The 12,693-nt window shown below is 33.6% G+C and overlaps 1 protein-coding gene and 1 long non-coding RNA gene across 4 annotated transcripts; one reads left to right on the forward strand and one right to left on the reverse strand.

Annotated features, from left to right (window-relative positions):
- The first annotated feature begins 1,598 nt into the window (after positions 1–1,598).
- Positions 1,599–4,072, forward strand: LOC147556076 (heavy metal-associated isoprenylated plant protein 47-like). Its single transcript, XM_086663426.1, has 3 exons — positions 1,599–1,741; positions 1,864–1,942; positions 3,629–4,072. Exons 1-3 carry the CDS (start codon positions 1,736–1,738, stop codon positions 3,952–3,954), a joined length of 411 nt encoding a protein of 136 aa, XP_086519552.1. The 5' UTR covers positions 1,599–1,735; the 3' UTR covers positions 3,955–4,072.
- A 2,683-nt stretch (positions 4,073–6,755) lies between these two features.
- LOC147556077 (uncharacterized) lies at positions 6,756–11,321 on the reverse strand. 3 transcript variants are annotated; one of them, XR_015235263.1, is made up of 9 exons: positions 11,247–11,313; positions 10,909–10,969; positions 10,500–10,548; positions 9,782–9,900; positions 9,195–9,259; positions 9,042–9,106; positions 8,419–8,525; positions 8,169–8,244; positions 7,555–7,828 (listed from the first exon to the last, which is right to left on the reverse strand). It is a non-coding gene; the product is annotated as an uncharacterized LOC147556077 (long non-coding RNA). The 3 variants fall into 3 exon arrangements; XR_015235264.1 differs by lacking the exons at positions 7,555–7,828; positions 10,909–10,969 and adding an exon at positions 6,756–7,033 and having other exon boundaries at positions 11,247–11,321; XR_015235262.1 differs by lacking the exon at positions 10,909–10,969 and having other exon boundaries at positions 11,247–11,321.
- Positions 11,322–12,693: the final 1,372 nt, after the last annotated feature.

Below are 12,693 nucleotides of genomic sequence, written 5' to 3' on the forward strand. Positions count from 1 at the left end.
GAATTAAAGAAGTGATGTCGTCGTGTTACTATAGTTGTGATGCTATCTTCACTATCCGCGCCTAGTATCTCACTATTAATCCAATAATTGGTTGATTTATAATGAAATCCGTTTCTCTAACTTTTTTGACAAAGGTATAATTTGTGTCGGTCAAACACAAACAACCTTATCAACTGTGTAATCTAAAATCTTGAAGATGAATTACGGAGGTGTAATCTTAGCCATTGAAGAATGTTTGAAGATAAGATTGGGAGATATAATCTCGATTCTTTGAGATAAATTTTAGAGGTGTAATCTTAATCACTGAAAAAGGTTTGAAGATAACTTTGAGAGATGTAATCTCAACCCTTGGAGATAAGATTTGGAGGTTTAATCTTAGCCATTGAAAATGAAAGTATATCCTAGAAAAGGAGATTTCCTCCCTTATTATGTAGATAATGAAATGAAAGATTGAAAAAAGGAAAAAAAAAATGAGTTTGAATTCTTATATATAGTGACAATTTTACGATTTTTTTTAGCCAAAAACCATTCTTTCTGAAAATCATTATTTGTTCAAAAACCGTTTTTTTTCTCGAACAATTTTTTCTCCAAAACTGATTTTTCCTGAATTTCCCTCGAAAACTGATTTTTTTTCTCCGAAAACCATTTTTTTCCCAAAAACAGAGTTGTCCTCGATATTCGTTTTCCTCGAAAACCTTTTTCTTTTTGTTTTCGAAAAATACAATTTTCGGAGAATTACAGAAAAAAAAAACAGTTTCCGGGAAAAAAAAACAAATTTCGGGAAAAACCCGTTTTTGAAAAAAAAAAAAACAGTTCTTAAAAAAGGTTGTTCAACAATTAATTACAAAGTACAACAAACATTTTTCTCATGAAATTATTTTTACTTTCGTTTTGATCCTCTGTTCAATTTAGGAGAGGAAAATGAGATACGAAAATGAACCCATATATGAAGATGAAACTACTCCAGAAAAAAAAGGGCAAACTAAGATTTTCTTAGATTTGCTTATCATGAATATCTAGTTTTTTAATATCTTTAGTTTCTATCTAGCATATGTTTCTTAGTTTCTATATTTTATAAGATACACTACAAATAATATAAAAGGTGAATTGCACCAATGAAGCACGCCGTCCCAAATTTATCGTTTTGATTGTTGGAGAAAGATAGAGAAGGGGAAGACGGGGAGTTGATGCGTACATTGAAGACAACATGTATGCACAATTACGAACACTTTTTTCGTCAAATATAAAGACGGTCATTTTGTGAAACAAAAAAAATTAGAATTTTCGACAAAAGTTAGAATTACTCCCTCAAGAAGGCCCATTCGGAAAAGTGATGATCCAACAAAAGATCCTAAGAAAGGGCGAAGGGACAGACCTCGTTAAATAACTAGTATTTTATTTTTCCAATTAAAATATGTAAATAATTATTGGACAGTTCTTTTATTTTGACAATGGACGACGAAGGAGCTACTCATCCCCTACCTATCTTACTTATATATATGTATATAAATATATATATATATTTGTTTATTTATATATTTTAATTTTATTTTCTTACTTTCTTCTATATAAAGCTAGTCTGAATGCTTAATGTTCTATCGATACTACTTACGTAGTTGAAGTCAAGTTCTATCCCCATTTCGTTATCATTTAGACTAAAAGCAGTTCCATGAATTGATGGATAAATAGTTCTAGGCTTCGTTCTCTCGTTTTCTATTCTATTTTGTACACAAACATGAAGGTATGTTCATATCTTGATCTAACGTTATATTTTTCCATACAAACTTGATATAAGAGACAACCTTATTGAAAATATTTGTGTGAAGATATACTAATTTTGTTGAACATGGTATATGTATGCAGCAAAAAATAGTAATTCAGGTGCAGATGAACAGCCCAAAGTGCAGGTCCAAAGCTCTCAAGGTTGCTGCTGTCACTGACGGTATAAATATCAAATTTTCTTCCTTACATTTTTCTTCGAATGATCAACTTATTGTCGTATGTCCCACGAGTTGATAATTTTTAGTTTTGTATGCAATTAGGTGGATCTTCATTTAGATATATGTTTGAACAATCTTGATTAAAATCCTTGGATAAATCTGCAGGAACATGTACAAAATGTAGAATTTCTGACGATGAGACTCTAACCTAGTAACAAAGACTATAAAACGTCTCGAAAATTTGTATGTAAGACCTAAACATCTGCACTAATTGCTGATTGAGCTTGACTTAGATGCACACAAATTTTTTACTTATAACATAGCATATAAATGGCGTTCGATCTCAGAATTAATTATTTGACACTGTTTTATTGAAATGTTAAAATCTTTTGCATGTATGTACGTCGTTGTTGTGTCAATATCATTATATCAACCCAAGTTGTTGTTATTTATCAACAACACCATTTTATATAAACATGTACCCAACTAACACTGACCCATGTTTCATCGTTTGATGGATATTATCTAACTTTGTTTAACCCAACTACTAAATTTTACTTAAAGCCCGACTTTTCTTAACTTTTATTGCAAAAAAAATTTCTTTACTCAATTTAGAGGGGAAATCTTATACGAGGACTAAGGTGTTGTTTTTTCTTGATAAACCTGAATATGAAATCTGAAATAAATAATTTGTAAATTACTGTATAGTTTTAGGACTTTTATGTTTTTACTTCTGGAATATATACCTTATAACAAGTCTTCTTCTCAAATTCGAATACATTTTTAAACAAAAACATATGTATTAGATATAATGACTTTGTTTTAGATCTTAAGATAAAAGCATGCAAACACAAGTGAAACTTACCTATACAATTATTTCATATTTAAAATTCAAATTAGAAAAGAAAAAGACACCTAACTCCAATAAATTAAGTTTATATATATATATAATATTGGTATCTATAGTATTATTTATATATTTAAACATAACTATTCATATTTAAGTATTTATTTATATAATTTAGGGAGGAAACTAGACATTATTTGTTATCAAACTCCATTATCTCCAAGCAAACTTCTCCTTCCACAATCAGTGAGGTCCCATTGAGCTCAACCATCCCACCAAACAAGTCAACCTCATAAATGTCAAGGGGAAGTGGGATAGTGCTAATAATACTTCACTTTAACGTCATGACTAGAGTCACTCATCGCTTTCCTCCACAAATAGTTAACGTTAGGAAGTCTCAACTCTCAATCAACCCCTAAGATACTAACTCTGGTCCCAAGTCTGAGCCTATTAGTCCTAAGACTCTTAACATTCCTTAAACCGAGAAAAATAATTTCATTTCCAAGATTTATCTACTTCAAATATTTTAATGGCGATGTCAGCTAACGCTAGAAACCCTTGCTACGCAAAGACTAGAGTCACTTGATCTTCCCACTCCACACGGGGTTAAAGTTGCGACGCGCCGACATATTCTTAAAACACTAGTTAGGATACCATGTAATAGACTATTGGCCCCAACTTTTCTTAAAAGTGGCTTGCAAAGAAAGGATGGGTCAAAAGTACGTGTTTATATGTGTGATAATATCAATATAAACACGATAAATTTTTGCGAAATTGAGCTACAATGGTAACTTGATTATAATCATGAAGATTAATACTAAATTTTTATGTAATAATGCAGGGGTAAATCATGTAGGAATAGAAGGTGAAAGTAAAGATCAAGTGGTAGTAATTGGAGAGCAAGTTGACTCAGTTCTGTTGACAACCAATTTGAGGAAGAAGGTTGGACATGCAATTATAATTAGCATTGCTGAAGTCAAACCTCCTGAAGTTCCTCCTCCAGAACCAGTAAAACCAGAACCAGCAAAACCAGAACCAGAATCAGAACCTGTAAAGCCATGTCCGGTTCTACCAATTCGATATTGTTATAATGGTTATCCACGGTTTGAAAAGTATTTGATAATTGCTGATGATGATCCAAGACCACTAAATTGTTGTCAAATGTAAATGAATTCATTCCTGTATTTTGTTAATTTTCCCTTCTCTATTCGGATTGCCATATGTGGAAATTGTGAATTTCTTTATGTAATAAGTTTGTCTACTTTCAACTAAAATCAGTTGGCCACGAGCGGATTATTACGGACTAAGTTGGTGTATCGTGTATGTGGGACTAGTGTATATGTTGCATTTGTTTTTCTTTTTGATTATCAGCATCTATTTATTTGTATACGTAGTCTTTTTGGTTTTTACATAGACTCCAAGAACCCTTAGTTCTTTACAATCACTACAAGAAATGAATACATCATGATAGACATCGAGTGAGACGATATGGTAACAACCAAGAGACCCTGTGGAAGGCTGTCTGCGTTAATCCATAAGGGGATTAGAGAAGGGCTTGCATAACTTCAATCATCTTATCAATGTGAAGTACTTTTGGCAAATGTTCATGAAGATGGAGAGATAGAGGAGAAAACCCCCTCATGAGCAAGTAGATGAGTCTGATAACAACCCTTCACAAATCCACAAATTGAATATCGACAATCACCTCATTCCCTTGTCTCTGCCGAAACCCACCTGTAATGCCCTTTCTCCCATAGCATCAGAATTGAAATCATTGGACTTGAGTCACTTCCTATTTTTGATCAATATGGAGATGAGGAAGATGGCATGACATATGAAGAAGACGTCAAATCATCAAGATTATTAAAAAAGAGCTACTCTTGTATGACATCCCAGTCCACTGGCAAGAGTTCTGCTTTGGTCTAGGAACAGTGAAGGGACGTCTGCGGGAATCAACTCGACACCTTGAGGCCCGTACGAAATCGAGGCACGGGAAAGTCAATCCCAATCAGCTCTGCAACCTGAGTATTGATCTGGTCAGAGATTCAACATGGAGAGGTTAGGTAGAGTGAGCTCCGCTCCTTTAGGCTCTGCTCCGCGTGAATAGAACTATGTGTCGTGGAAGGCTAGAAAGAGCTAAGGGTCAAACTAAAGACAACGAAGACCGAAAGACCGGTGAAAATCAAACCAGACCGGACCACAAAAAACCATACCAAAAAAACCCCGGTCTATATTGGTCGGTCTTGTTTTGATTGAATTGGTCTTTAGATCCGGTTTGGTCCATTTTCGGACAAGTCTGTGGGTCCCGAGCCGGACCGGATTAAATGATATATATTTATATATATTATATTCATACAATTGATAGTAAAATATTAGTGGATAATTAAGTATTATATCTTACGACGAAAATGTTTTTGTTCTCATTCTTATTTCGATACACTGTTGAGTGAAAGAATAATTAGAGAAATTGTCGTCGGTGTTAGATTATATTCATTTGATCTCTTGGCAAAATATTAGCCTCAATATAATCTTTTGATTGTTAATATTTGGTTAAATAAAGTTTAAATTATGTTCAAATCGAACCATTATAATAGGTATCCGTTTAAATATGTCAAAAAAACGGCCCACTCGAACCAGTTTCACCCCTCAAAAGAGCCAACGACCCCACTTTTCATACACGAACCTTTAAGGCCATGTTTGGTGCGCGGGAATGGCGTGGGAATGGAATGTGATTTCCGGGAATCACATTCCAGATCGTTGTTTGGCTCGCGGGAATGGTGTGGGCCCGGGAATGTAATTCCCATAAAAAGGGGTAATAGCAAACCCAAGGGGGGAGGTGGGTTTGTGATTCCCTTTCCCCCGAACATATATTAATATTTATTGACAATTATATCCTTAGTAAAATATTGAATTACCAATTTTATTTTTTTGTAGATCTAGTATTAATAAGTACTATTTATGTTTATGAACAAAATTTAATTTTAGATAAATTGCTATATAGTTTACGAATAAAATTTTATTTTAGATAAATTTTCATTATGACGTTTATTATTATCTTTAAATTCTAACCTTTTGATGTATTGTGTTATTATTTCAAACCTACGAATTTGAAAAAATAATGTTGATTTTAATATATATATATAACAAAGTTGATGTGTATATTTTATGCAAAAAAAAAAATTTGATATGTATTTTATGTAGTTTAAGTAAGGTAAAAGTGAACTTTTACAAATATTTACATTCTATTCCTATACGAACCAAACACCTAAATAGGAATATGTCAGGAATTAAATTCCCATTCCTGGTCAAACCAAACATCAAACTACAGTAATCGGCTTCCCAGTGATCACGTTACGGGAATGTGATTCTTGGGAATCACATTCCATTCCCGCGCGCCAAACATAGCCTAATTGTCAGAGGATCTGCACTTATGTGATATTATTCTCCTAACGACCATCGACACGTGACTCCCATCAAAGTGGGTATCTTAGTACCGCATCATCTCACCCGATTATCAAGCTTATCAAGCAAGTCTATATAAGCACATCAGGTTTGCCCTAAAAAGGAGATCAGAGGTTCAATTTCTTGACTCAGACTTTGAATTCATTACTGTAACTGCAAAAACACCCTACTACTTTTGTGCATCGGAGTAGTTTCTGAGTTTTTTGCATGCTTTGTTTCATAAAATTGCACAAAGAAGGTTTATCATTATCATTTAGCCTTCATCATCAAGAAGATAACCGGAACTACTTTTCAACATCACGAGAAAGACTTCTAGGCCATGTTTGGTGCGCGGGAATGGCGTGGGAATGGAATGTGATTCCCGGGAATCACATTCCAGATCGTTGTTTGGCTCACGGGAATGGTGTGGGCCCGGGAATGTGATTCCCATAAAAAGGGGTAATAGCAAACCCAAGGGGGGAGGTGGGTTTGTGATTCCCTTTCCCCCGAACATATATTAACGAGGGTGTAACCCGTGCCCATAGGGCACGGAAAGTTTTTTTGAATGCATTAAAGGGCTAAACATACAATCTCAAAAATTAATGGATAAGCATGAGCTCAACATTCAATCAATTTAACTAAACAAACGCCAAAGAACAGTGAAAGTCAATTCGTAAGCCCATTCTTACTCCTCAATGAACCCTCTTGGTGCCACCATGCGTATCTTCATCATCTTCATTCGTCCAACTCCATGTTTGTCATTTGAGTTACTGTCCTAGCAGGAACACCATCTCCGTGTCTTGCACTGCTAAGAAGTCAAAGAGTTAATAAACTTCATAGTGAAAAGTATGTATAACTTTCCCCGTGGTTGCTTTTGATAAGCGCCTACTGCCTAAATTGGGTAACACAAACTGAAATCCGTAGAAGGCTTTTGTCCGAGTCAGTGTGTGCTCGACAAACGGGTCTTCCCCCTGTTTTTTGAACTTGGGATGATCCTTCTGTGACCAAAATCACTGCATCCACGGTGATCATCTCAAACTACGACCATACAAAAAGAAGTTAAGACCATTGCTAGAACTGACGTTCATAAAAGATAATGGTGTATGTTACTTTTTCAAGTTTCACATCTGAAATCTAATTGTAGATCTAAATTGACTCGAAAAGGCTGAATGAAGAACCCCTTGGTACCGTAGCCTGACTCAAACTTCAACAATAGAAGACAAATACCAGCTAACTTTAGAGGTAAAAAATAGACAACCACAAAGACAGACATCGTTATCTAGTGTGTTATATGATTAACATATGATTAACATAAAAGTAAGGATCCATCACAATTTTAATTGTTATAAGACTCTATTACATAAATATAGTGTGCAGTTGATGATTAACATACACTTATCACTTCTGGATCATTGAAAGAACAAACCTAACAAAAACATTTGAACCTAGAAGTTATATTACTTCCTGTAGAAATTTAATTTCAGTATAATAATTATGACATTGCCATGAACATCGAACAACATAAGATATTTCCCTGATCTGCTAGCTCACTGTGTTTTGAAATTCATAGTACTTTGTCGTTCCGGGCAGTAGCCTAAACCTTCTCATAAATTTATTACTTTTGGATCATTGAAGAACAAACTTAACAAAAGATTTAAACCTATAAGTTATAGTATTACTTTCTGTAGAAATTTATTCCAAACAAAATAAACAAACTTAAGGTTCCATCAAGTATTGACTTCATGTTCTAGTTATGCCACTTAACACACGGTGGACTTAAGGGTTGGACACGCTTTAAAATTTAAAGATGATGGAACAACTAAATAAACAATTAAATGTTCTAGTTATGTTACTAAACACATGAAAAAAAACTTGCAAATCTCAAATTCTTTTCTCATTAAAACCTAAGGAACACAAATAATATAAGAAGAATTACTAACCTGTCTAGTCGGGATAAATTTTTTCTTGATAAAATCCAAGAGAGATAAAAGCATAGTGAGGAACTTCTTGGCAGAGCTGAAACAATCAAGAAAACACTCAATTTTAGATTGAAATCATGCTTTCAGAACTTGAAACATACTCATGTAATTAAATTCACAACCACCCAACACTAAATCCTATGCTATAGTTGCACCAACCAAGTTACAAGATAACACAAAACCATCAACCATCGTAGTAAAGTTGAATTACCTCCAAACCATCGATTTCCAAATTCACGACTACTCTTCCTTTGATGGTGAACTCGCATGGGCGTTCGGTAGATTGGTCAACTCAATCAAATTATGAAATTAAGAATGCTAACAACCCAAAAATGAACAAAAAGATGTATGAGAATTAATACAAAACAGATTGTATTAATTCAAAATCATAAAGAATTAATACATCAATTTTGCCAAAGAAGATTCAAAATTTATTTTTAATAGTTCAGTTCCAAATTAAATATCAACTTAATATCGAAGTAGTTCAACAAAAAAAAACTTAATATTGAAGCAACAGATGAAACTAAATAAGTTGATTTTGCCTAATGACATAAAAAATAGACTGAAGCTAAATGTCATTTGGCAAAAACAGATTGAAACTATGCCATGCTTCATCCATGTCTAGTAACACCAAACTCTTACTCAAAATAGGTTATAGAAGTTGTCTTCAACCATGTCACCTCTTAGGAAGATTGTCGATGGCTTTCATGTTCAAGTAACTAAGGATGATCTCAAGGTAATGACGCTTATGTTATGATCCTAAAGATAAAAAAAAAAAAAACACAGTCCTAAATTTACTGTGCGTGAGAGAGAGAGGGAGATAAGAAGGCATACCTGCGACCTAGATGACAGAGTCACAGACGAAGAGCGATAAATCAATTTCAGTGGAGAAATACACCCTAAATAGAAAAAGTTCAGAAAAAATCAAAGCCCTAATCTAATTGACTCGATATCAAAGTCTCAATCAAATTTGAGAAAAACACCAACCTTGCAACCAAATTTGAGGAAAACACCAAGAGCGGGAAGGATGATAGCCAATTAAGTCATAAACCCTAATCACATTCAAACAAAACAAAGGTAAAGAGCTTAGTCATAAATATCAATTTTTTCTTCCTCAATTGAAGAATCTGACAACTCCATTATAGTAAATCTCAAATTCTTTTTTGATATGAACCTAATGGGCAACTGAATATGAGAGGAATAATTACTAACATGTTTAGTAGAAGCACAATTAATTTTTTTTTTTGAGAACCCTAGTTTTCAAGGTTCCAACTTCTGAACCCTAATTAAAAGCCCCCATCAGAACCTAGTAGAGTTTGCTCGTAGAAACCTTAGGGATTAGGGGTTTCAATTTTTGAGACATAAATTACTTAAGCTATGGGTTAGGGTTTTCAATTTCCGAACCGAAGGCCTTCTAAGCAGATTAAAACATCAATCACCACTTATCGAACTAAATCATCAAACCCTAAATTCTCCTAAATTGATTTATGTCTCTAACCACTTCAGCTGAACAGAGAGACAGTGTGCATATGTGAGATGAATAAGAACATAGACATAGAGTGAGAGAGAGTTACCTGGTGGTGCAAAGAGATGGAATAGAAAGAACATGAGCTGATGAGAGACTTCACATATGGGAGCCTGAGAAATGAGCGGGAAGAATAGGGAGATATGGCAAGAATGACACAAATTTTACCTGTGACAATTGCAATGAAGGACGATGTCAGGCTGAACTTCAGTAGACAAAGAATTCACCAAAACTGTAGAGACAATGATGCTGAAATTTTTAGCAAACCATATAGAGAGGGGGAGCTGGAAAATTATAAGATAACACAGTTATAAGATAACACAAAACCAAGTTATAAGATAACACAAACCCATCAACCTAGTAATAAGATAACACAAAAGATATCCATTTACTGTTGAATCGTAGTAAAGTTGAATTACCTCCACACCATCGAAGTTATACCATAAAAAGGGTATGAAAAAAGAAGAAGTTGATACTCTGGTTGTTCGTCCATTTTGCTGACGAAAAAGATTTGGTCGAGATGAACAAAAAAATTTAGCATCGACCATTTAGTAAAGGGGCGAAACAAATTTAGGCGAAATCCAACTCGACCCCAGAGTAAGGCCTAATTATAACTTTGAATAAGACCTAATTTTGCATATCTTATCACGATATAAACTTGATCGTATTATTAAGGCCTAATTATACAAAGGACACAAACGTCAAATGAAGTGAGTTTCGGTTAGGAGTTTAATTACAACTGAAAAAGAAGAATGAGAGAGAGATACCTTTGTGTTATTTCTTCATTCCCTCTGGTTGGTCGGTTAGGTCATAAACCTTTTGAAGAAACAACAAAATGAGAAAGTATTTTTGGATCAAACAAACTAAGAAAGTTATATTACAAACTAAATATCTTTGAAAAGAATCTCAGAAAAAATGAACTTTGGAGTAATAGATAGATGGAGATACATGAGAACAAATCATATACAAAACTTTTACTCTGTATAATTGGTTATGAGTTGGGTTTGTAATGGTGTTGTAAGAAAAATATAAAGGCATGAATCTAAAATTAAAAACAACAACCATGAGTTTTGAAACTAATACTAACATAAGCTTTAAATGAGACCCAACAAAAGTGGACATAACCAAATTAGTGTTGTTTCTCAAGTAATGGAGGCAAAGTTGAATGAATATAACCTAATTTTGCTGAAACGATGAAACCAAAATCATGGTTACTGATAAATGAAGCTAAACCTACCTGCATAAAAGTATTTTGAAACAAAATCAATAGCTAAACTAAAACCCTAAACCGATTTAATGTGAAATGAGTTCAGAAATGGAAGACAGAGAGAGAAGCTGAAGTTATGTGAGAGAGAAAAACCCTAAACTAAACCCCTAAACTTTTCTATCGATTCTCACCGTCTGTGAGAGAGAACCGAGAGAGATCAGATGTTGAGAAAGTGTAGAGATGGGGAGGGGCTGCGGGGGGAAAAGCCTGTGCGTTAGAAACTATGAGAGAGAGAGTGAGAGAATACCTGTGATGTTCGATGAGATAGTCTGAGAGGAGTGATGAGTGAGAAAGAGGGCTTTAGAGAGAGCGTCAGAGTGAAGCTTGGGCGGGAAGATGAGGGTATTTGTGAAGGGTATCTTTTCTAGATGATGTTTGTTATCATCTCCTCCGTCGGATGAAATGTAATTAGATCTAGGGCATCCAATTTTGAAAAGCTAAACCTCAGCCACTTGATATATCCTTGTGAGGATAAATCTGGACCATTGGGGAGGAGGGAAAAAGATACCCTCCTCCCTTATTATATAGATATTTATTGACAATTATATCCTTAGCAAAATATTGAATTACCAATTTTATTTTTTTGTAGATCTAGTATTAATAAGTACTATTTATGTTTATGAACAAAATTTAATTTTAGATAAATTGCTATATAGTTTACGAATAAAATTTTATTTTAGATAAATTTTTATTATGACGTTTATTATTATCTTTAAATTCTAACCTTTTGATGTATCGTGTTATTATTTCAAACCTACGAATTTGAAAAAATAATGTTGATTTTAATATATATATATAACAAAGTTGATGTGTATATTTTATGCAAAAAAAAAAATTTGATATGTATTTTATGTAGTTTAAGTAAGGGTAAAAGTGAACTTTTACAAATATTTACATTCCTATTCCTATACGAACCAAACACCTAATTAGGAATATGTCAGGAATTAAATTCCCATTCCTGGTCAAACCAAACATCAAACTACAGTAATCGGCTTCCCAGTGATCACGTTACGGGAATGTGATTCTTGGGAATCACATTCCATTCCCGCGCGCCAATATATTAGACACAATAAGCAGAAAAGGCATTTGTTTTTTAAATAACTAAAAATGTCATATTGTTTATCTATAATTGTGTCTTATATTATTCTTCTTCTCGTTTCTCCCTCTCTTCTCATTCTCTTACAGCAGCTCCAATGCAACACTCAATCTTAGAAACTCTGAGTGCCACCTAAGATTTTTAGAGTTTGTTCTTAAAAATCATCTCCAATGCAAAACTCAACTAGGATCTCAAAAATGATGTGTCAAGTGTGGAATTGAGATATCTCAAGAAGACACTCTTCTAATTTTCTAGAGTGCCTTGCTCTCTTAAGATATCTATAATTGTCCAACTCATCAATATTTGAATTTCAAGCAATAGAAATCAAGTCTAAATTTCTAAATTAACTAATTATTTCTTTATAAAAACAACTATGCCCCATAAGTAAATAAAAACAAGTTTAGAGTTTTGCATCAAAGACATAAAAGAATCGAGGATCTCTATTTTCCCCACGCTCCTATCTTAATTGGAACTTGACACATAAGACAAATAGAGATTTTTCTTTTAAATTTTTAACCATTAGATCTAAATAATAAATCTCAAGCCACACATTTTATATATTATTATGAATAAATTTAAATTTTTGTTATTTTTTTGT

Source organism: Eschscholzia californica, unplaced genomic scaffold, assembly GCF_041429995.1.
Source record: "Eschscholzia californica isolate CP2 unplaced genomic scaffold, dmEscCali1.0.p SCAF_2, whole genome shotgun sequence".
In the NCBI taxonomy this organism is placed as follows: Eukaryota; Viridiplantae; Streptophyta; class Magnoliopsida; order Ranunculales; family Papaveraceae; genus Eschscholzia; species Eschscholzia californica.

What these genes read in the sequence shown, in the direction of transcription:
- LOC147556076 (XM_086663426.1), top strand. An exon ending in GGTTGCTGCTGTCACTGACG is followed by an intron (nt 1,943 to 3,628) that starts GTATAAATATCA and finishes GTAATAATGCAG; the next exon opens with GGGTAAATCATGTAGGAATA.